This window comes from Fukomys damarensis, unplaced genomic scaffold (assembly GCF_012274545.1).
Source record: "Fukomys damarensis isolate Sample0158 unplaced genomic scaffold, DMR_v1.0_HiC HiC_scaffold_19, whole genome shotgun sequence".
In the NCBI taxonomy this organism is placed as follows: Eukaryota; Metazoa; Chordata; class Mammalia; order Rodentia; family Bathyergidae; genus Fukomys; species Fukomys damarensis.
In genome coordinates, this window is record NW_022900931.1 from 358084 (window position 1) to 380357 (window position 22274).

The 22274-nt window shown below is 53.9% G+C and overlaps 2 protein-coding genes across 7 annotated transcripts in view; one reads left to right on the forward strand and one right to left on the reverse strand.

The window, feature by feature from the left end:
* Positions 1-9536, forward strand: part of Sbf1 (SET binding factor 1) — a 23828-nt gene extending 14292 nt beyond the window's left edge. Inside the window, exons 35-43 of the mRNA XM_033765772.1 lie at positions 1-104; positions 177-303; positions 376-506; positions 578-808; positions 6387-6494; positions 6572-6780; positions 7317-7404; positions 7477-7608; positions 7688-9536. The exon at positions 1-104 is cut by the window's left edge and continues 7 nt beyond it. Coding sequence (XP_033621663.1) covers positions 1-104; positions 177-303; positions 376-506; positions 578-808; positions 6387-6494; positions 6572-6780; positions 7317-7404; positions 7477-7608; positions 7688-7786 — 1229 coding nt within the window. The 3' untranslated portion in view covers positions 7787-9536. The remainder of the gene's footprint in view (positions 105-176; positions 304-375; positions 507-577; positions 809-6386; positions 6495-6571; positions 6781-7316; positions 7405-7476; positions 7609-7687) is intronic.
* A 97-nt stretch (positions 9537-9633) lies between these two features.
* The window catches only part of Ppp6r2 (protein phosphatase 6 regulatory subunit 2), a 64411-nt gene continuing 51770 nt past the window's right edge, over positions 9634-22274 (reverse strand). For 3 of the 6 annotated variants that reach the window (XM_010634251.3, XM_010634250.2, XM_010634256.2), the window contains 14 exons: positions 20441-20656; positions 19247-19311; positions 18190-18305; positions 16532-16617; positions 16019-16099; positions 15568-15665; positions 15322-15379; positions 14910-15031; positions 14515-14678; positions 13552-13708; positions 13360-13448; positions 12440-12632; positions 10414-10665; positions 9634-10330 (listed from right to left, as the gene is read on the reverse strand). In XM_010634251.3, coding sequence (XP_010632553.1) covers positions 10282-10330; positions 10414-10665; positions 12440-12632; positions 13360-13448; positions 13552-13708; positions 14515-14678; positions 14910-15031; positions 15322-15379; positions 15568-15665; positions 16019-16099; positions 16532-16617; positions 18190-18305; positions 19247-19311; positions 20441-20656 — 1746 coding nt within the window. In that variant the 3' untranslated portion in view covers positions 9634-10281. The remainder of the gene's footprint in view (positions 10331-10413; positions 10666-12439; positions 12633-13359; positions 13449-13551; positions 13709-14514; positions 14679-14909; positions 15032-15321; positions 15380-15567; positions 15666-16018; positions 16100-16531; positions 16618-18189; positions 18306-19246; positions 19312-20440; positions 20657-22274) is intronic. The other 3 variants (XM_010634253.2, XM_010634252.2, XM_010634254.2) reach the window with 3 other exon arrangements.

Sequence of the window (22274 nt, forward strand, 5' to 3'; positions counted from 1 at the left end):
GCTGTCTTTCGCATCGCTTCAGCCACCGGGGGGCCCATACCTTGGCCGGACAGAGCAGCGGCCTCACACCTGTCTTCCTGCAGTTCCTCGACTGTGTGTACCAGGTGGGCAGACGGCCAGGTGGGCGGGACCGGCTGTGCTCCCTGACCCCTGACCCCTGACCCTGTGGCCTCCAGGTGCATTTGCAGTTCCCCATGGAGTTTGAGTTCAGCCAGTTCTACCTCAAGTTCCTCGGTTACCACCATGCATCCCGCCGTTTCCGCACCTTCCTGCTGGACTCGGACTACGAGCGCATTGAGCTGGGTGTGTAGGAGTTGGGAGCTGGGGGCGGGTGCATGGTGGGCGGGGCTCAGGCTCGGCACTGGCTCTGTGCAGGGCTGCTGTATGAGGAGAAAGGCGAGCGCAAGGGCCAGCTGGTGTGCAGGTCTGTGTGGGAGTACGTGGACAGACTGAGCAAGAGGACCCCCGTGTTCTACAATTACTTGTACGCGCCTGAGGACGCAGAGGTGAGCTGGGGCCTGGCTGGGGCAGGCAGCTTCTGTCCGGCCTGGCTTCGTGACACTGGGCTTGCCCCTAGGTCCTGAGGCCCTACAACAATGTGTCCAACCTGAAGGTGTGGGATTTCTACACGGAGGAGACGCTGGCTGAGGGCCCCCCCTATGACTGGGAACTGGCCCAGGGACCTCCTGAGCCCCCAGAGGAGGAACGACCCGATGGCAGTGCTCCCCAGAGCCAGCGCCGTGTGGTGTGGCCATGCTACGACAGCCGTCCTCGCGTGCAGCCCGATGCCATCTCACGCTTGCTGGAGGTGCGTGTCATGCAAAGTAGGGCCTGGCTGGGCACCGCCTTCCTCTTGCTGAAATGCGAGTGGTGCCTTGGGAGCTGTCCAGTTACTTGGAGGCTGGGGTGGCTTTGGCTCCACTGGGCGCCTGCCACCCGCCAGGTGGATGTTTGCAGACAGTAGTGGAGGGAAGGCTCTGGTCACGACCCCCTCAGGTCTCGGGACGTGGCTGCTGCTCTAGGCACGTGTGCTGACCTGGTGTATGAGTCCTTCGTCACTGTAATGAAATGCTAGAGAAAGGCTGACTAGAGAGAGACGTGCGTTGCTCAGTTGGGGAAGTCCATGGGCACGGCGCCTGCCTGTGCTCCTTGTTAGGTGAGGGCTCTGGGCTGCATCACATCATGGCCCAGAGCAGTGGGGCTCTGTCCTCTCAGGACTAACTCACAGTCCCCCAAGAAGTGCCTTACTCCTTCCAGGGTTTTCCCCCAAAGCCTAAGGACTCCTACCCAGAGGACCAAGCTTCCACACCTGGACCTTTGGAGAAAAATCACATCCCATGGCACCTGGCTTTGAGTGGCTTGGGCAGTACCTGTTGGGCCAACCTTCAGGGAAGACAGGGTTTCCCCGGGAATCTTTCCTCACCTCTGCCAGGCTGTGTCCTGTCCACCCTAAAGTGAGCAGTGTCCCTCTGAGTTCTTTCCCTAGAAGCATGTGGTTGACATTTAGGTCTCTGTTGGCCCTCACTCTGCCATCCTGCTCAGGCTCAGGAACCAGGATTGGACGGGCAGAGAGCCATACAGTGAGGGGGTGGCAGTTGGGGATACTGGCTGGGCCAATGCAGAGGCTGGCATGTCTTACCTGGGGCACTACCACCCAGGTGTTTCTTCTTGGAGGCTGAATGAATGTTCAGGTTGCGGGCCTCTGATCCTGACCGTGAAAGGATTTGCACTCTACTCCCGTGTTGGCTGTGTGGCCTTGGAAGTTATCTATCCATCTTAGAGCTTGTTACATGTGCAAAATGGGGCCACTGATCTTTGCCTCCCTGGGAGGTGGTGAGGTGCATACGAGTGCGTAAATACACAAGGACGTGATCCAGAGGCACCTATTTTTACCCAGGGCTTTGGGGTACATGGACTCATAGTTTTGTTGATGAAGGTGACCCACAGGCACAGTGAGCAGGAAAGGGTCCCTCTTTGTCTCTTACAACCCTTAGTATTTTTTTGTTTGTTTTTATTTTTTGAGATATGGTCTTGCTATGTAATACAGGCTGGCTGTACTCATTATGTAGCTCAGGCTACCTCTAACTCAGTGGGATCCTCCTCAGTCTCCTGTGTGCTGGGAAGACAGGCATGTGCTACACGCCCGGCTACTCTTCAGTATGTTGGAGTTAGCTTGGTCTCAGTTTTGTTTCTTTTTCTTTTTCTTTTTTTCCCTCCCCTCCCCTCCCTTTCCCTTCCCTTCCTGAGACAGGATCTTGGTATGTAGTTCAGGCTCACTTTGAACTCATTACGTAGCCCGAGATGGCCTTGAACTCATGGTAATCCTGCCTCAGCCTCCAGAGTGATCTGATATGGAGCCATTTAGCTTTTTTGTTTTGTTGTATTTTTTGAGATAGGGTTTTATTATTTGGATCAGGCTGGCTTTGAGTTCACCATGTAGCCCAGGCTGGCTCGAATTTACTTACAAAGTTCTGAGATTCAGTGATGATTGTAACTGTACTGTATACCTAAAAAGTACCAAAAAACTTAATGAAAGGAAATTTAAAACAAACAAAGAAACAAAAACCCCAAAGTTCTTAGATTACCAACATGCACCACCTGGTACACACAGTCGAGGAATTGCAGGAAGACAGATGTGAAGCCGCTGCTCTGTCCGGCCAGGGTATGGGCACCCCGGTGGCTGAAGCGATGCCCGAAAGACAGCCACTCCTTCTCCACCAGTTTTGATTTTTAGCAGTTTTGATTTTTTTTTTTTTTTTTTTGTACCGGGGATCAAACTTAGGCCCTTGGCGCTTGTGAGGCCAGCGGCGGAACCACTCAGCCAAATCCCCGGCCCCAGCAGGTTTTTTTTTTTTTTTTTTTTTTGTCACCTTAGTCTTAAACAAAAGTAAGAAACAAAGAAAAAGCTTCCTATTTTAGCCATTTCCAATATTCATTCTTTTCTATGAAGATTGTTTTGGTATCATTTCCTTTCAGTCTGAAGAACTTCTGATATTTCTTGTAATGCAGGTCCGTTAGGCACAAATTTCTTCAGCTTTTATCTGAAAATGTCTTCATTGTCATTCCTTCATTCATCTATCTATTCATTTGTGTAGTGCTGGGAATCAGACCAAGATGCTTACATATGCTAGGCAAGTGGTCTGCCACTCAATCGAATCTCTTAACTCCGCCCTTATTTAACAACCTGGGCCTATGTTGACCAGGCTGGTCTTTAACTCCTGGGCTCAAATGGTTCTCCCATCTCAGCCTTCTGTGTAGTTTGAACTACCAATGTGTGCCGCTGTGCCCAGCTGTCCCATTATCTGTGTTTGTGTTTGTGTTTATGAGAGAGAGGGAGTGGGAGAGGGAAGTGTGTATGTGATGCTGGGGATTGAACCCACGCCCTCATGTGTGTTAGGTAGGAACTCTGGAACTGTTACTTTTATTTTTTGTTGTTTTGAGAGCTGTGCAGTCCAGACTGGCCTTGAACTCACTATGTAGCCCAGGTTGGTCTGGAACTTGCAACAATCCTCCTGCCTCAGCCTCCCAAGTGCTAGGATTACAGACATGTGCCACCACACCCAGCCTCTGTTATTTTTGAAAAGGCATCTTTTCTGGATATAGAATTCTGGGTCAACAGCTAGAAGTCAGTGCTCATTCATCCCTTACACATCGTATAATGTCACCTTTTTTCTCAGTCCCTCAGCTTTTCTCTTCATCTTAGTTTTAGCAGTTTAGCCATCCTGAGCCTTTTGTGTTCAGCCTGCTTTGGGGACCCTTAAGCTCCTTTCATCTGTGGGCTGATGAATTGTTTTAGGCCATTGCTTCTCCATTTTTTTCTTTTCTGCACAGTCTCTCCTTGTAAGACTATTGTCCCACAGGTTATAGAGGTTCATTTTGGATGATTTGTATTGCCTTATATTCAAGTTCTCTGATCTTTCTTTCTTTTTATTTATTTATTTGTTTTTTTGAGACAGGGTCTCACTATGTAATTGAGACTGACCTGGAACTCACTCTCTTTTGAATTTTTTAAAAAAATTTTATTCTGTTTTATCCCATTCCTTCCCTCAACCCTCCCCCTCCCCTCCCTGTGTGCTAAAGTTTTGTTTCCATTTTTTTCCTTCTGTTTTCACTTTTTTCTTGTGTACTGTACTTTTCAACTGGGTATGGTGGTGCACTCCTGGAATAGCAGCTCTTGGGAGTCTGAGGCAGGAGGATTGCCATGAGTCTGAGACCAGCCGGGGTTATTCTGTCTTAAAAAAAACAAAAACAAAAAAACCCACACACTGTACTTTTCAGTTCTAAAATCTTTTCCTCTTTCCCCACTGTTGGGAATTGAACCTAGCTCCTTTGTACTGAGCCACATCTCCAACCCCTCTTTTAATTTTGAGGTAGGGTTTTACTAAGTTGTCCAGGCTGGGCTCGAACTTGTGATCCTTCTTCTCCTTCACCCTTCCAGAAAGCGTGGATTATAGGTATAAAAAAAATTTGCATTTTTAAGTCAGCTGTGGTTGCGCATGCCTGTAATCCCAGCACTCAGGAGGCTGAGTGAGGCAGGAGGATCGCTGTGAGTTCAAGACCAGCCTGGGCTACATAGTGAGTTCCAGGTCAGTCTCAACTACATAGTGAGACCCTGTCTCAAAAAACAACAAAAAAATTTTTTTTTGCATTTTTTTTCTGTACCAGGGGTTGAACTCAGAACCTTGCTTGCGAGGCAGGCGTGGTGCCACTGAGCTAAATCCCCAACCCCAAAATTTGCATTTTTAACAACAAACTTATTATTTTGTGTGTTTGTAGTGCTGGGGCTCGAATCGAAGACCTCACACATGATAGGCAAGTGCTCTGCAACTGAGCTACATCTCTAAACAGTTTTTATGAGATTTCCCCATCTCTTTGACCATTATGTTCATTATTTTCTTTAAGTCTTGAAATATGTTTATAATAACTTCTAAATTTCTTGCGTATTAGTTCTAACACTGAATTTACTCGAGTCTCTTTTTCCTTCATTTCCTCTGTTGCTTTTCTTATCTTTTACTGTAAGCTGGACGTGTGAATTGCTGTATTGTTGAGGACCACGATTAGGCAGACCTTCTTTAAAGAGTCTTGGATTTGTTCTTGTTCCAGTTAGCGAGCCTGCCACAGCTCTGTGAGGCTGGTGTCGAAGGGGTCCTTCTCCTAAGGCAGGGCTTCTCTGCAAGAGTTGCATCTTCAGTGAGGTATCACTACTCTGGCTGTTTGTAGTCCCAGAGTCTCTCAGAACTTTACAACCTCACTGCCCCTCTGGATGTTCTCTGCCAGACCTTGTGATATCCTGCTTTGCCCAGGGCAGTTTACTTTGGCCAAAGGCTTGTGCGGCCTCTGTAGGTTTCTGGGGCTTCTCAGTGGTACTCCCTCTCCTCATGTAGCCCCCAGAGGCTCCACCTGCCCTAGTACCGTGAACTTCTGTCTGCCTCACCTCAACAAGGCTGCTGTTTCTACCTCCCTGAACTCTAGCCAGACAGAGTTGCTTCTGTTGTAGGCTTGCTTTGTGTTGCACTCACTACTAGTTGTCCAACATCTGAAAACCACTGTTTGCTTTTTTTTTGAGACAAGGTCTCAAAAGGCTGGCCTTGAACTCACTATGCAGCTCAGGCTCACCTCAACTCGCAGCAATCCTCCTGCCTCAGCCCCCAAGTGCTGGACTTACAGGAGTGCACCACCACACCTGGCTTGCTCTTCTTGCCCAGTTTTGTACCTGCTTGCTTCGGGATGGCTACAGACTATATCTGACTTGGTAGAAGCAGAAGTCACCCATGTTTCTGTTTTGAAGTCATCTGATAGTTTTATGTTACTCTGAGGAAAGCATTTTTTTCAACTGCCTTTTCTTTCTTTTTCCTGGTATTGGAGATTGAACCCAGGACCTCATCTATTGTTTGTTCTACCACCATACTACACCCTGCTGGGGTGTGTGTGGGATCAAACTTAGGACGTTGCACTTTCGAGGCAGGCAGCAGAACCACTGAGCTAAATCCCTGGCCTGTATGTGTGTATTTAACCTATCCTGTTTAGGATATGTAGTCTTATTTGATCATGTTGGATGCCTTGCGTGGTTTAGAAGTATTGATTTTCTTTCCCCATTCCCTTTCCGTCTCCTCCCACTCTTGCCTTCTTCTGTATTCCAGTTACACATTTCAGATATTTTCATCATAACTCTTTCCCACATCTTCCTTTTGTCCTCTCATGCTCCATTCTCGATCTTTGGGGTTTTTTTGTTTGGTTTGGTTGTGCTTGTTTTTGAGGCAGGGTCTTACTTTGTAGTGCAGGCTGACCTTGAACTCACAGCAGTCTTCCTACAGGGATGCACCATCCCACTCAGCTGGTCATTTTCTTCTGAGTAGCCTTTCTGAATGTTCACTGATTCTCTCCAGGAGCTACAGCGGCTGGAGACAGAGCTGGGACGACCTTCTGAGCGCTGGAAGGACACCTGGGACCGTGTGAAAGCTGCTCAGCGCTTAGAAATTCGGCCAGATGGACGTGTGAGTAGGGCAGGTGGGGCTGGGGCGGGTGTGTTACTAGGAGGCAGCTGACATAGGCCCCTCTCTCCTTCCCCCAGGGCACCCCCGGCTCCCTGCTAGTGTCCAGTGTGCCTCACCACCGCCGCTCGCTGGGCGTGTACCTGCAGGAGGGGCCTATGGGCTCCACTCTGAGTCTCAGCCTAGACAGTGACCAGAGCAGTGGCTCGACCACATCTGCCCGCCAGGCTGCCCGCCGCAGCACCAGCACCCTGTACAGCCAGTTCCAGACAGCTGAAAGCGAGAACAGGTGTGGGGGCTGCTGCCCGCTGCTGCATGGGCCCCATGAGCTGCAGCCTGGGGCTGGGTGATTTCTCAGATGGGAGACAGGTACCTTTAGAGGCTGCAGTCATTTCATCGGTTGCAAAGCCTTGAGATGTGGAGCTGGTAACTGGAAGAGCTCAGGGACAGGGACCCCGGGGCACTCATCATTTAGGCCAGGCACCAGGTAAGCTTGGTGGGTCCATGCTACATGGTCACCTCACGGACCTGCACTCCAAGTGTCCTCCTTCCTCTTGGTGGTATCTACCCTGAGTGTGAGGCTGCTTCTGTGAGACCCAGTGTCTGTCAGGTGATGGCAGTAGGGGGGACCCTTCCTTTCTGTCCTGGAGAGTCCCCCTCACCTGAGGCCTGCAGTGCCAGAGTTTTTTTCAAGGCCGTAGCCTTAGGTCAGTTCTGGGGGACAGTGGTCTTGGTTCTGCTCAACCAGGACAGCAGATGAGCCAACTGCCAGGCGTCGGCTGGGCTGGGCATTGAGGTGACCTGGTCCTGGCTCTGCAAATGCAGGTCCTACGAGGGTACGCTGTATAAGAAGGGGGCCTTCATGAAGTCCTGGAAGGCCCGCTGGTTCGTACTGGACAAGACCAAGCACCAGGTGAGCAGTCAGTGGCAGGGAGGTGGAGACTGACAGGGCCAGGGCAGTCCTGACTCCGTATCTCTACTCCAGCTGCGTTACTACGACCATCGTGTGGACACAGAGTGCAAGGGTGTCATTGACTTGGCAGAAGTAGAGGCTGTGGGGCCAGGGACACCCACCATGGGCGCCCCTAAGACTGTGGACGAGAAGGCCTTCTTTGACGTGAGCCTCTCAGGGCTTGGGAGGTGGGAGGGGAGGGCCTGCAGCACGGGACCATGTAGAGTGACCCATCCCTTCTCAGGTGAAGACGACGCGTCGCGTTTACAACTTCTGTGCCCAGGACGTGCCCTCAGCTCAGCAGTGGGTGGACCGGATCCAGAGTTGCCTGTCGGATGCTTGACCTCCCGGCCCTGCCCAGGCTGCTCTGCTTCCAGTCACTGCAGACCACTTAGGGGTGGGCAGGCCGCCCCGGCCATGTTTACAGCCCCGGCCCTCGACAGTATTGAGGCCCTGAGCCCCCAGCACTTGTGTGTACAGCCCCCACCCCGCCCACCCGCCTGCCCGGCCGGCTCTAACTTATTATGGTGTCATGGCTGAGCACCGTGCCGGGACATGGCCATGGTACAGCCCTGTGATGGGCCTGTAAATAGCCCACCCCCTCCGGCCTCGCCTGTGCACTGGCCCTGGCCGGCCAGTCGCAGGCAGTTTCTAGAAGAGTCTATATAAAGAGAACTAATGGTGTGCTCGTATTCCTACCTCACCCCAGCCCCGTTGTCATCCCCGGGCTCAGCATGTGCCTGTCCTGCCTAGAGGGTACCCCCATCCCCGGGCCCACCATGAGGGTACAGGGTTGGCACGGGAGCAGCTCTGCTCCTGCAGGGGGCTTCATCAGACCACTGGCTTCTAGCTCAAGGTGCTTTTGGGGCGAGGAAAGCCCCCATCCCTGTCCTGCACAGGGAGGCTCTGAGGTGTATAGTGAAGAGGGGGAAAGATGTCAAGTCACTTGCCCAGCCTCCTGGAATTGCTTTGGGTTCACAGGACAAAGGCCAAACCCAGGAGGGCATCTGGGAAACGAGTCCTTGAGGCAGCAGGGACAAACTGCCTGACAGAGTGAAGGGGTGATACCCAGATACCTCGCAGCCTCAGCCCTCAGGAATTTTGCTGCAGACGCCTGCCCCACTCATTCCCTGGGGTTTCACCTCAGGGACCTTTCTTGTTCACCCAAGTGAACACAGGACCCGGGCTTGACCTACATGTGTCCTCACGGCCAGCAGTGGGCAGAGTGTGGGCATTACAGAGGTAGAGGTTGGCACTGGGCGGGGCCTGGTGGTGTGGGACTCAGCCTACGGCTGCCATTGGCCAGGAGGTTAGCAGCGGTGTGAACTGGGAGACTCTGAAGAGGCAGAAGCCTGATGTTGAGTAATCTCGGACTCTTGTCAGCCTCAGTGCTGTGCTGGCACCATGTCCTCCTGCCAGGGTTGGACAGTGGGTGGCTGAGTGCCTAGGTGCCTCCTGGAACCAGGTGGACAGATCCTGACCAATGCCACAGGCTGGGGCAAGAGGAAGGGCCCCTTCCTCCTGATTTCACATTTTGGGGTATCTGAACTGGGTAGAGGGCTGGGAGAAGAGCTGAAGGCACTTGGTTGCCTGAGTAGACTGGCACTGCGGGGCCACTAATGGGTGAGAACAGGACGGGGCTGCTGGGAGGCATGCTGGCTGGGCCTTGGGCAGGTGCTGTCTCCCCCTCTGGTTGTCATTTGGTGGCCATTCCTTCCTGGTAGGTGAGGCTGGGGTTCCAGGAGGCAGCAGCAGAGAGCTGGAAGGGGTCCCAGGGATAGCAGCCATGGTGCCACCTGCTCATGTGTTTGACTTTTATTTCTTAAACACAAAGTTCAGTGTCCACTTCAACACGGAGACCCACTGCGCACGTGGCCTGCCCCACCCGCATCACACAGGGCAGACTTAAGGTGTGGCAGAAACGATGCTGGAAGGTACCCCACCCTGCCAGGCTGGGGCTCCAAGGCCTACAGCTCAACAGTACACGGGTTTGTCAGAAGGGTGCAACTTTTATTGGGTGGAGGTTTTGGGGTGCTCTGTCAAATGACCTCAGAACATTTAAGACTCAGGTCAAGGACTCTCAGACTTTGCCAGGACAACACAGGCTCAGCCTGGTTCCCCCAGTGCCCTGCTGGGCTGCTCCTGCTTCCTCGGCTCCTACCAGGCACCATGACCTTCCACCTAGCAATGCTCACAGGCCCCTCTGGGCACAGGGACACCCTCACCAGGCCCAGAGGAGTATTAAGGCAGTCAGAATTTGAACGCTGGTTCAACACCAGCCCCCAGGGCTACCAGGTGCCTATGACCCTGAGGTCTAACTCCACATGGCCAAAGCAGCTGCTGACCCATGTGCATTTATGGGAGTCAGGTCTCCCCAACCCAGGCTTTCCCCTGCCCTGAGCCAGGAGAGACCCTGTGCTATAGCTGGGTGCAAAGTGCAAAAATCTTGACTCTTCCTGCATATGTTAAAAATTATCAGAACCAGGCCTCGGCATCTGTGCCCTTCTCGCCCATCAGGGCCTGGTGGCATCTCAGGGTCTAGGCTGCCCTGACTGCTGCAGGCAGAGGTCAAACATCTGACTTTATTGCTGTAGTGGGGCTGGGGCTGGGGCCTGGGGGCAGCCAGATAGTTCCTCTGTCCTTGAGCAGCACTGAGTGACTCGCCAGGCAGCAGAGACGAAAGCTTTGGTCATCCGACTGGTTCCAACTGCCAGCGTTACCAATGCAGCATTTATTTTAAAGTTAAATTAAATTTTTAAAAAACCGAATTGCATCACCAGGTAGTTTCTGATTAAGGATGCAGCCTGACTGGGGTGGCCATGGCTGGGGGCAGCAGCGTTACACAGGACCATTTAAGGCAGCTCCTTCTGGCGGGGCATCTGTCTCCCTGCAGAAATGGGGCAAAGCTGGAGCACTTGGGCCCACCCAGCCCTCTTGTCCCACCCTACTGTTCCTTGTCCCACTGCTTACCTGACTTTTGTCACAGTCCCCAGGGTAGACACTGTGGCTGGGACTGTTGTGACCTCCACGATGGGCCCTGCAGGGATGGCTACAAACACTGCTGTAGACACTGACGGGGTGGCTGTGGGAGGACTTGCCTTGTCCAGTGCTGGGGTAGTCATGGTGGCCTCTGGGGACACAGCCATGGCCAGGGAAGAGGTCACTTTTGAGGGCACAGGGCAGGCAGGGTCTGGCGGTGTGCTGCTGTCCACACACTCAGCCCTGTGTGGCAAATAATGGGCTTCATTTATGGGTACCCCAACTGCTGTGCTAGCCCAGAAGCAATGCACTCCTCCACCACTTCTGCCCTCTCTAGGGTGGCTCAGAAGCCATTCCCGGGTAGGTGGCTCTGCTCCCGTGTCTCAAACACCAGGACAAGCTGCCCACTGTGACCTCAGCCCTCCTCCCAAGCAGTGCCCAGACCCTGTAAAGTGCCACATTTTCCAAGCCCTAAGTGTCGTGTGATTTCAACTCCAGCCTTGTTCTAGGGATAGGGGTGATGGGCACCCCAAGGGTGGCAGAGGTGTGATCAGGGAGGCACCTGAGAGCAGCCCCAACACCAGCAGCAGATGAGGGCTCTGGTCTCCTGATGTGCCCCAGGCAGGGGCACCCAGACAGCAGTGGAGGGCAAGAAAGCCCCCCACTCCCCGCTGGCTGGGACCACTGCAGTGGTATAGGTAAGTGGCAGGTTTTACAAAGATGGCTATGGAAAAAGGCAGTCAACTGCAGAATGACACCTGCTTTTTATAAGAGTTAAGCAGGTTTTAGTGAGCACTTAGTGACTCTAGCACTCAGGAGGCTGAGGCAGGTGGATTGTCAAGAGTTGGAGGCCAGGCTGAGCTAGAAGTGAGGCCCTGTCTCAACACCCACACACACAAAAATAATTTTAGTGATTCTAAACTTTAAAGAAGTTCTACTCCAGAACCCTATGTGAACTCCTAGCCTGAGGAATCTGTTCAGTCTTGGTGCTGTACTGGAAGGCATGTGGACCTCACTGTCCTGGGCCATGCCTGCCTGTCCTTAGGGTGGTGGTAGCTCCAACAGGCCATGCCTGTCTGGGGGGGGGGTCCCTGGGACATGGCCTGTGGCAGTGGTGGTGAAACTATAGCACACATGCCACAGCTGGCTGGCTGTTATCCGTGAAAGCTCTGAAAGGTTTGCCATCACTGGCCTAGGATCTCAGGGAGTGAATACTACGGGATGGACCAGCTGGGCGTGAGCTTCGACACCACCAGAGATCTTCCAGGCCCTGGGGTAGGGGAGCTCTAGCATCAAGGGGAGTGGGAGGACAGGCCAGGGATGCAGGCCGTGAAGCCCCTGCATGCTGGTGGGGCTGGGAGGGCGGTCAGGCTATGGGTCCTCACCAACCTCAAGGCAGGAGGAGGCAAGGACAGTCCCTGGGAACCACAGGTGCAGTTGGCTCAGAGTAGGCACAGGGGCAGAGACAGGGCTTTTGTGAGACTGGCACCTCATCCCCTCCTAATAGGGTCCAACCTCAGTTTCCACTGCCATCTTGAAGCTCCTTGCGCCTATATTCTCCAGCCCGACCTCACCAATGGCTAGGGGGATCTGTTTGCTAATGGGTCCCAGGGACTTAACTGCAGGCTGAGATGCATGGTGCTGACCTCCTTGCCTGGAGATAGCCCTGTCCTTTACCTTAGCGGGGGCTCTGGACACATCAAGGGACTCTTGTCTATCTACAAGCTGCTGCGCCTCCCAGTCAGGGTCTGAGCCCTCAATGGCAGTCCTGCGACAAGCCTCATCCTCCCGAGTGAGCCAGGTGCCAGGGTGGAGGTAGTCGTACACCATGCCCTTCCCCGTGTCCCTGCCATGGGTTGAGGGGGTGGGGCCCTCCTGAGACACTCAGGCCCTGTCCCCTCAGTCACTCACAACAGAAAGCAGGCCCTATGTAAAAGGAAGAAGCCTGTGAACACCATAAAGCGACCAGGGCAGCAGGGAGGAAACTTAGTCTGGCTTCCACTTGCTCCCACCTCACCTGCCAGCATCATCTTCCATCCAGGGTGGTGGGGGCTCCTCCCGGCCAGGGCCTAAGCTCACAGTTTCCACAGTGCGAGTTGCCTTTTCCTCATCCGCACTGTCAGAGCCCCCAGAGGAGCTGCTGTCGGAGGCCACCAGGGGGGCCTTCCTGGTGACATACACATTCCGGGCGCAAGGGGAGGCCGGACTGACTGCAAAACAAGGAGGCTGTGGTTCTCTTGAGGGCAGAAAGGTCACAAAGTGCAGTGGCCTCAGGGTCCCCAAACCAGTTGAGACAGAAACATCTCCTGTGTGACCTACTGCACATTACCGCCTGCGAGTCTGTGTACAGGACTAAGAGCCAAGTGTTGTCTACATGGGCAGTGCCCCCACTGCTGAAGACAGGGAGATGTGCCTTTCTGAGACACAGAGGAGGCTTGGGGAGGGCCCCCACTCGGCTTTATGGGTCTTGCCACTATCTCCTTCAAGCCTGGCATCTAGGATGGAGGTGTTGGGTGGCAGCTGTCAGTCTGGAGCTCTAGGCCTAGTCTTGGGGGCTTTCGAGCCTCTCTGATGAAGGGATGGGGCCACGAACTTTGATCAGGCCCCAGGTCAGCTTCCTACCAGTGGCCCATACACACTCTTCCACACTGGGACCCCAGTACTGCCCAGGATGCAGTGCAGACCTAGGTTAAGCAGCTGAATTAGACCTGGGTCTGAGGCAGCCACTGGCCCTACTCCTCCTCACTCCCAGGGCTGGGGTTCCAGGATTTGGACACACAAGTCTCTACAAACCTAGTATCACCACCGAGACATGGCTGTACCTTGGCCACTTCTACAGACCCTGATGGTGGGATCAGCCTGCCAAAGACTTGGCAACTAGGCAAGGCCAGGTCCCCCTGCAGGAACTCGGATGTAGCCTGCACTGCTCCTACTCACAGGCTTTCTCTGGGCCAGGGCTCTGGCCACTCTCAGCTTGTCTGTGGTCTGTGTCCACGGGAGAGCTGCACCTGGGCCCCGACTCAGAGCTGCAATGAGGATGAGGACAGGGTAAGTCCTTGGGTCAGTTGACTTCAGGCCTCAACAGGCAGTTCCTGGTACAATCTTGCATGCTGCTGATGTATTAGTTACCAGCAGAAAGGCTGGAAGTCAGTGAACTTGGCCCAGCCTTTCTCCTCTGAGGCTGAGGTGCCAGCTGCCCACATGCTAGAACCCACATCCCTCGCAGCTCCTGGGACTGGGGCCGTCGGGTTCACTGGCTCATCAAAGACTGCTGTCCATGTAGCACCTGATAGAAGGAGATGCAGTGGTCAGGGTGAGCAGGCGGGATACTCCAGAGCACCATGGAACATAGGCTGTTCCTTACAAGGTGTCTGAGCAGGCACAACTCCCCAGATGGTGCTCATCAGCACCGCCCAGCAGCTCCCCACTAGAGGGCAGTGCTGTCCCCCTGAAAAGCTGCTCGCACCCACATGGTACAGTAGGAATGCCTGCTAATGTGCTCAGCAAAGCCTCTATGGGACCCCCATCTGGCCTCCAGAGGGTTCATGGTATAGAAGGTGATATGGCTATACCCTACACTGTCCCACCTAGTCCAAACCAGGATGGACACTGACCAAGGCTGGGCCACTGGACAAGCATGGGGCCATTGCTCTTGCCCTCAGAGGCCCTTCCCTCTCTCATGTCCTGGTCATCTCAGCACCACTCAGAGGCCTCCTCAGAGGTTGAGAGTGGGGTGGGTGGGCAGCTGAATGCATGTGAAGGTTGTCAGACTGTGTAAGACACAGCATGGGGCAAGCCTGCCTCAAGAGACCAGGTGGTCACAAGTGTGCAGGTGCAGCTGAAAGTGACCACAGCAGAGGGGAGAGGTGGGAGTCACCCTGTGCTAGGTACAGCACAGAGCAGACCCCTCACCCAGGACAGTGGGAGAACAGCTGGGAAGCTGCTGCTCCGGGGAACACTTGTATAAAGCTATGTGCAGATGGGGGCATGAGCAGCCAAGAAATGCAGCACCTCCAAAAGAAGCCCAAGATGCACAAGGCAGACACCACATCCTGTTCCTGACACAGTCCCCTGCAGGGACCCCAGCACTACCTTCTGAGTTACCCTCTGAGGAGAAGCCTTCATTTTGCCCCAGGGCCCGGGGGGGTGGTGCTCCAGGTTTGTTCCTGTCTGCCTCTGAGCCTGACTTCCTGTCTTGGCCTCCGTGCTCCAGGCCATTCTTAGTGCAGCTTTCTGAGCTGTGCGGAGCTCCAAACCTGGAGGGACATGGGCACAATCAGATGCCTGGTGGCCCAGATGGACACCTAACATTGGACAGTGAGGGCCCAGGGTCTGAGCACAGGGTGTACAGAGTGAGAAGCACGGCTTGCCTCTCGGCCTCAGTTCTGGCCTCCTTAGGGAAGAAGGGCCACCACCTCCCTGGGTCCAAGCTCCGCTCTGTGTCAAGCACATGTTCTCAGGCTTTGGAGGACAGGTGGATCCCACACCTGGCTCTGGCTGTCACCCGGGCAGTGCTTCGAGTTTCCTCATCCTCCCAGATGTCCTCTTCCTCATCGTCAAAGGGCTGGATTCGGTCACTGCAACAGGCTTCAAATAGAGCTGCACTGGGCTGTAAGATGGAGAACATGCAGACTAGTTTCTGCAGAGCAAGGAGAAGCCACAGTCCCCATGGCTCCCCGAGGGGCTGAGCCCCAAAACAGGGGCCCCACTTGCCTGGTGGGAGGCTTTGTACCCACACGCACGCACGTGCACATGTGCGCACAGGCTCACGGCCCACCATAGCCCTATCCACCTCCAAAAACAAGGACCATATGTGTGGCACAGCTGGAGCCACGTGCAGTCCATCTCCTGGGCAAGTAGTCTAACATGCCCACACAGGGCCCAGTTCCAATCACTCACGCTGTCCTCGTCTGCATCAATATTGAAGTTGATCTCTGCAATCCTATCAAATGGGGCACTGCAAGAGCAAAGAGGACACCCTCAGTGCCTCTTTGCTGGTGGTGACCCAGCAGGCAGACATTTGCTGTCCCTTCAGGGGACATCAGGATAGACAAGACCACAGAGAACTGCCTTGAGGGGTCCACAAAGCAGGGAGGGAACCCATGTTTCACCCAGAGACCAAGGCCACAAGATGCCCAGGCTCACTTGATGCTGTCATCCTGGTCTGCAAACTCCTCATCATTGAAGCCAAACTGATCCATGAAGTGGGCTGTCATCTGCTGGATCTGGTACTCAGAGAATGCCTGGGAGGAGTGGACACCACCATGGAGCAGACCTCGGTCCAAGGCTGCTCCTTGGAAAGCAGGTGGCTCTGGCAAAGCAGCCGCACATTCCTACTGTCAGGCTTGGGAGACATCATACTCCGGCTGCTTGCTCAGAGTGCTCACATATGAGAGGACCTTCCTAGCTCTTAATTCTCAAGTTTAGGGTCCCCAGGGACTCGCCAAAGTGACAGAACATGGAGGGGCTCCCCTGGGCTCCCCTCTCCCCCACACGTGCTGGAGGACGAAACATTTTCTCCTCTTCTACAAGATTCCATTGGGACTAAGCACTACCAAGGGCCCGGCAAGGTGCAGAGTGCCGGCCACGCCCTCACCTGCTGAAGGGACAGCTCGTTAGGGAAAGCACCCTCAATGTCCTCGTCCTCACTCGAGGAATGAAGGTGATGAGTGCTCACCTAAAACACAGGCCAGATGGGGTGGGCACGTGAGCTAGCTGACACCCCGACCCCACCCAACCCAGCCTGGGACCCCAGCCTGGCACTCGACAGATCTCGGCCTGGGAAGCTGTGCTGTAAAGTGTCAAGGCCAAGGTCCTGTGACATCCCAACATCTCTTGTGCTGGGGCACACCGTGGGTCCCAGGCACTATAGCTCTTGATGTGGGAGGGGCAGGGAGCAAGGGACACACCAGCTCTGCACAGAGGCCCTCAGGGAGCCAGCCCAAATGACACAGGAGAGCCAGAGGCTGGACCTCCTGCTCATGGACACACTGGCACAAGTGCACATGTCGGGTGGGCAGGCAGGTGTGTGTGGCCCCGTCCCTCCTTTGGCCTGTCTGCCAGTGTCCTCAGCTCGGGCCACATGCCACAGAAGCTGCTGCTTCCTCACCAGGTCCACAGTGTTCCTCCGGTTGGTCTCAGTCAGTGTCTCCTCTACGAAGCTCTCCCAGCGTCCACGGCAATCTGCAGGGAGCCCTGTGAGGGAGGTGCTGCCTGGTGAGCCCTCAGGACCCATGTGGCCACTGTGGGTACTCAGCAGCACTTCCAGGCACATCCTGGGCCAGGGAGGGACAAGCCATTCTCCTATGGCAAGGAGCTTGCTGATAGGAAAGAGGGCAGCACAGGTAGTGAGGGTCCTGTAGGGTCTGGAGGATGGGATGCAGCAGCCCTGAGCAGGACAGTGGGCACTTTCTTGTCCCTATGGAGACTCAACAGTCACCAGAGTTCTGACTGCTGGCTAGTGCATAAGCACACACTGCAGAAGTTCAGAAACATGTAAGCTACAGAGCAACCCATCCTCCTTATCCCAGCACAGTCTAGGCTCAGCAGCAACCTGCAGGCTGTGTATCTGTTTTTCTTAGGAGGGCAGAGCCCCAGATTCATGATCTGAAAATGCTGAGGGATGATGAGACAGAACTTTCTGTTGCCCCTCATCTCTCTACATGATATTCTAGGGCACCATCGTGGGCCTCCACCTCACTCTAGATGTTTTGCCCCTTCAGCAGCATGAGGACCCCCTTGCCCAGCCTATATACCCTCACGAGAGACTACAGAGGCACAAGGGCTACCTGGAGCTTCCTTACATTACACCTGCCCAGTGTCATCCCAGAGGGGAGACAGAGGGCATCAGGGCCATGACACGCACCTCTTTGGCTGTGTGCGCTGCATACGGCTGACTTAACCTCTTTGTTGAGGCCCAGTCCCAGAGCTAGGCAGCACCTTGTGCACCCCCACCGTGAGATCGTCCTCTCCCCTTCAAGAGAAGCAGGGCTCCCCCAGCTCCCCCCCCCAACTCACTGACTACACTGCCACCAACCATGCACACACCACTTCTGGCATCCCCAAGCCCACCTGACTGTCTGCCTGACCACATCCCACTCTGGTTTGCTGGGAGGCCTCCTTCCCTCTGCTCAGCCTGTGCACTCAGACCAGACAACAAAGACCCTGGTATGAGGACATGGGTGTGGCCATGGTGCCAGATAATGTGTTAAATACACAAGAGGGCCAAGAAGCAATGCTCTGGGATGCCATGCAGGCACGTGGCCATACTGAGGGCAGGGCTCTCTTAAGAGGCTACTCTATGTTCGGGGCCCAGAACAGGATTGTCCACCCCACAGGGTCAATCTCCCTGAGTGTGATCCTTCACTGCCTGCTCCTAGGAACAGGATGCCCTTGCTTTTCCAGCTCCCCTGAGGCTCATATGAGGAAGGCTCCCTAATCTGACTTCAGAGAAGAGCCAGGCAGTGGGCCAGGACTGCCAGCATCAGGCTGGGTTCTGGCGTCCCATAAGCACAGGAAAGCCCAATGCTCATAGCTGCTGGATGCCAGTGTCAGACCCCTGAACTGTCCCAGCAGCCCAGTCTTTTGCATTATGTGCTCTGCTGCCAGCAGGGTCCCACAGAAGTCTGCCACACAAAGAGGACACCTGGGACCAAGTGCGAAGAGAGCACTATGGGACAGTATGACAAGGGAGACTGCATGGTCCACCCCACATCTGTGCAGGTGCCACCTGCTGAAGGCCAGAGGTGATGAGGGCAGCAGGTTCACCTTGGATGACCTCGCTGATGTGGGTTTGCACAGGGCCCCGCTCCAGGTTCTGTACCACTGCATTGGCGATCCGTGTGAGGTGGCCCATATTTCCACGTCTCATGCCACCGGATGCCCTGAAAGTGACAGGGACTCTCAGGGTGGCTGCCCAGCCCTGGCCTTTTCTGACCAGTGGCTGGGAAGGTCAAATGACACATGCCTCTTGAAGCTAATCTCTGCTGTCACCTCCACTCAGACCTCTCCCCCTGTGGGTAACCCCAGCTCAGCCTCTGGGGCACTTGCCTGGCCCTTCAGTTCTTGGCCAGAAGCCTCACCCCAGGACTCTGGGTTCTGGAGAGTACCTGCTGTACCCCACAGGTTCAGGCACCCTTCCCGAGAAGTGCTAAGGGGACAGACACTGCTTGTGTATGACAAGACTAGGGAGGGAAGGCCACGGTGTAGGCCCAATTGCCTCAGGCAGCAGCAGAGCAGGAACTGAGTGGGGCTGGTAGCCACAGAGCCAGTACAGGGCGCTGTTCCGTGGATGTTCCCTCCCACTGGGGAGGGGGGCTCTGCTCACCCCACACAGGTCTACAATGACAGAGCCACAACTCAAACTCAGAGCCTGGCTCCTGTGAGCCCCTCCCCACTGCCCAGAACCCTGCTGTCCTGGCACGACAGCAAATGCAGGAGGTGGCCTCTGGACACATGAGACTTGCTTCCTGACCTGAAGACAGACTCATTTATGTAAAAGATACAGAAAGACTAAAACATGCAGCCTTGTACGTAAGTTCTGACAAGTGACTCAGGGTGTCCCAAGTCCTTGGGAAGAGGGAAGATCAGGAATGGATGTGTGATTAGAAGTGTGCAAAGTCCGGCCAAGACAGGCTGGGCAGGAGCCATGTGGGCTCTTAGGGGTAAGGCCACTCCCCTGAACACTGTCCAGCTGGTCATCACTTGACCTGCCCTTCTTGTCACTCCCCACGTTGTACGCCTGTGATGCTTCACACTGAGTGTGGAGTCCTATGAGGCGTGGCTCTATACCCTACACCAGCAGGACAGGTCCCCAGGCTCTTACTGTGTGTGGTCATTGGCTTCCCAAGCCTCCAGGATCCTCTGTACCAGGCAGCATTTCTGGAACAGCTGTGGAGCGGGAGGGTGTGTGAGTTGGGGCTTGCGGGGCTGCGCCCCCTCCCCAGAGGCTGTGGCAGTGAGTGGGCCATCAGCACTGTGGCCGTGACACCTTCACAGCCTTCGCCTCTATGGGCCCCAACAAACATCAGAGGCAGGTACCGCCCAAGAGCCTCAAAGTCTTACGGACTCTGCATGTCCTGCCACACCCTGGAATGGCTCTCACCTCCCAGACCCTCAGCCTTCACCTCTATCCACTCCCACCTGCTGATTTCAAGGGTCCAGAAGGAACCGATGAGGCCCTGAGCACGTTGTAACTACCAGGACCTGACATGTTGATGTCTGTATCCGGGATGTTTTGTTTGTCCTGGGCGCCAACTTACATCTTAGGATCCCTTGCCGGTCTATGCAGCCCCTGAACATCCCCCCACCCTACCCCAACACCATGTACTCTCAACATGGAAACCACCTTCCCTCTGGCTGTTTATCGATGAGGCTTAGGAATGAGGGACCTGGACTTTTCTTCTCTAGTGTCAACCCTACTAGGCCTCACACAGAAGTCACCTGCAACACTTAGGACTTAGTGCCCCACCCCTCCTCAGCAAGTGGTGACAAGATCAGAGAACCTCTTTATGTTCATGCCACCAAACTACTCCCTCCCTTCCTTCCTTGGCAAATACTAAGGCTGCTATTTGTCAAGGCTCAATGCTGAGCACTGAAAGAACTTGAGAGGCAGACTCTGGCCTCACATGGCCAGAGAAGGAAGGCAGTGAGAGTACAGCTGCAAGGGCAGGAGAGAGGAGTCAGAGTGAAGACTGATGTACTGTTTCTAAAGAGCAGAGTCCCAGAAAGCTTTTCTATGAGAATCTGACACTTGGATTTTCCACACGGTCTAGTCACTACAGTGTCAGGAGCACAGCCCTGGGGGAGCCCACCAGCAACAACAACGTGCATATATGATGCCCTCCCTCTGGCCACCCCGCCATCTCCTATCACCAGCTCTACTCTGTGACACTGGCAAACGTGGATGCTCCTCATTAGTCAGTGTCCTTGTAGGCCAAGGAGAGCAATACCTTGTGCCCTGTGAGGGTCAGGGACAGCATGAGGGCCCAGGGAGGGCAGGCTGCTGATCTGGACTTACGTGGGTCACCATTGTGTTTTCAGGGAGGCTGACAACAGGCTGGGGGGTCTCCAGGCTCCTATCCCCATTTCCGCTTCCCTTTGGAGGCTCCACCCTGCTCTTGGATCCTCCAGCTTCTGCCCTCTCCTCCCGGGCAGCATGGGAGAGAATAGCGGCTATGCATAGTTCCACTTGGAAGTGCAAAAAGTTATTCCAGGTGTACTTAAAAAACAAGTCCTGAGTAAACAGAGGACAGAAGGTTCTTAGATGGGCTCTTCCTGATAGCTAAACCAGAGGCAAAGGGACTCACTCCCAAACCTAACTTCTTGGGTATCTTGTGAGAACATCATGAGGAGCTCCCCATTCTCCTACCTACTGCTTTGTGTGTCTCACTGGCCTCTGCTCTTATCCAAGTAAAGGTCTTCTTTCCGCAGGCTTATTCTTTTGTCTTGGAGTTAGAGGTTCAATTAATTTTAGGTCTTTTTCAGTGTAAGTCAGTCTGCCCCCCCCCCATTTTTTAGGTACTGGGGATCGAACTCTGGACCTTGCACTTGTGAGGCAGGCAGTGGCACCACTGAGCTAAATCCCTGGCCCTTTCTTTATGATGTTTTTGACACAGGGTCTTGCGATGCAGTTCAGGCTGGCCTTGAATTTACTATGTAGCAGAGGCCGGCCTCAAACTCACAGCGATCCTCCTGCATCATCATCTTCCCCAGTGCTGGGATTAAAGGCGTGCACCACTATACCCAGTCCTAGTATAAATCTTTAAAACACTACACATTTCTCTTTAAAACCTACTTTATATTGTACACATTTTGCTAAGTAATAATTTTCTATTATTCCTCAGTTCTAAGTATTTGAGAATTTCCATTATGATCTTGTCTTTGACCTGTGAGTTACTAGGAAAGTGTTACACTCTCAAACACATGGGGTGTGCCTGGGATCAGCAGCTCACGTCTTGTGTAGGAGAGAGCCTAAGGTGCGTGACTACACATGCCCAAGGAAAACCAAATCCAGGCAGCACAGACAGAAGCCCAGAAGAGGTTCTGGATGCCTTGGGACTTCGCTGGGGGACAGAGGCACCTTCATGAGAGCAGATGTGCTCTTCCAGAACAGGACTGAGTTGGGAGGGAAATTACAGTGCTGAAACTTTGAGCCCTAAGCTCTCATCCTCACCTACCACTCCCATCTCACACAGCCCAGGCCACAGCAGTGGAAGCTCCGAAACCCCTACAGTCCAAAAGGCTGGGGTGGGTCTTGAAAAGAGTGTAGACTCCACTCCAGTATGAGTTTTAGGCAGTTTCTCATACCAGGGATTTGGGAGCTAGAGAAAGCAGGAAGCCCATCTTCTTGATGTCCTTCATCCCACAGAAAGAGTCCCACACTTCAGTTTTGTTTTCTCTGCCTGTGCAACCTTAAATCACCTTGGGGGTGGCCTATTACCTCATCTGCAACATGGAGTCAGACTCGCCCACCTCTTTGCAGAAAAAGCAGATCAGAGGGCTTCGTGGTAAATTCTACCACACATATAAGGAATTTTCACCAAGAGGGAAAAAAAAATGTTTCACCAACCCTTCTGTTATACCCGCAAAGCCTCATGCAGTCACAGGTGGAACTTCTTCTGGAACTGATTCATGGGGCAATGCTAGGCTCAAGAGCACCAGGATTGAGGGTGTGAGTGCTACTTTTCCTAAGTAATATGAATAAGATAAAAGGGGCAGGAAGATGTTAAAGTCTCTTGCTGCTTTTGCTGTCTTCCTTTGTCATGAACTGTTGCCCCTCTACCACCCTGCCTCAGAGCCAAACTTTTACAAACTGTGACTATATAAACCTTTCCTTCTTTAACTTTGGATGT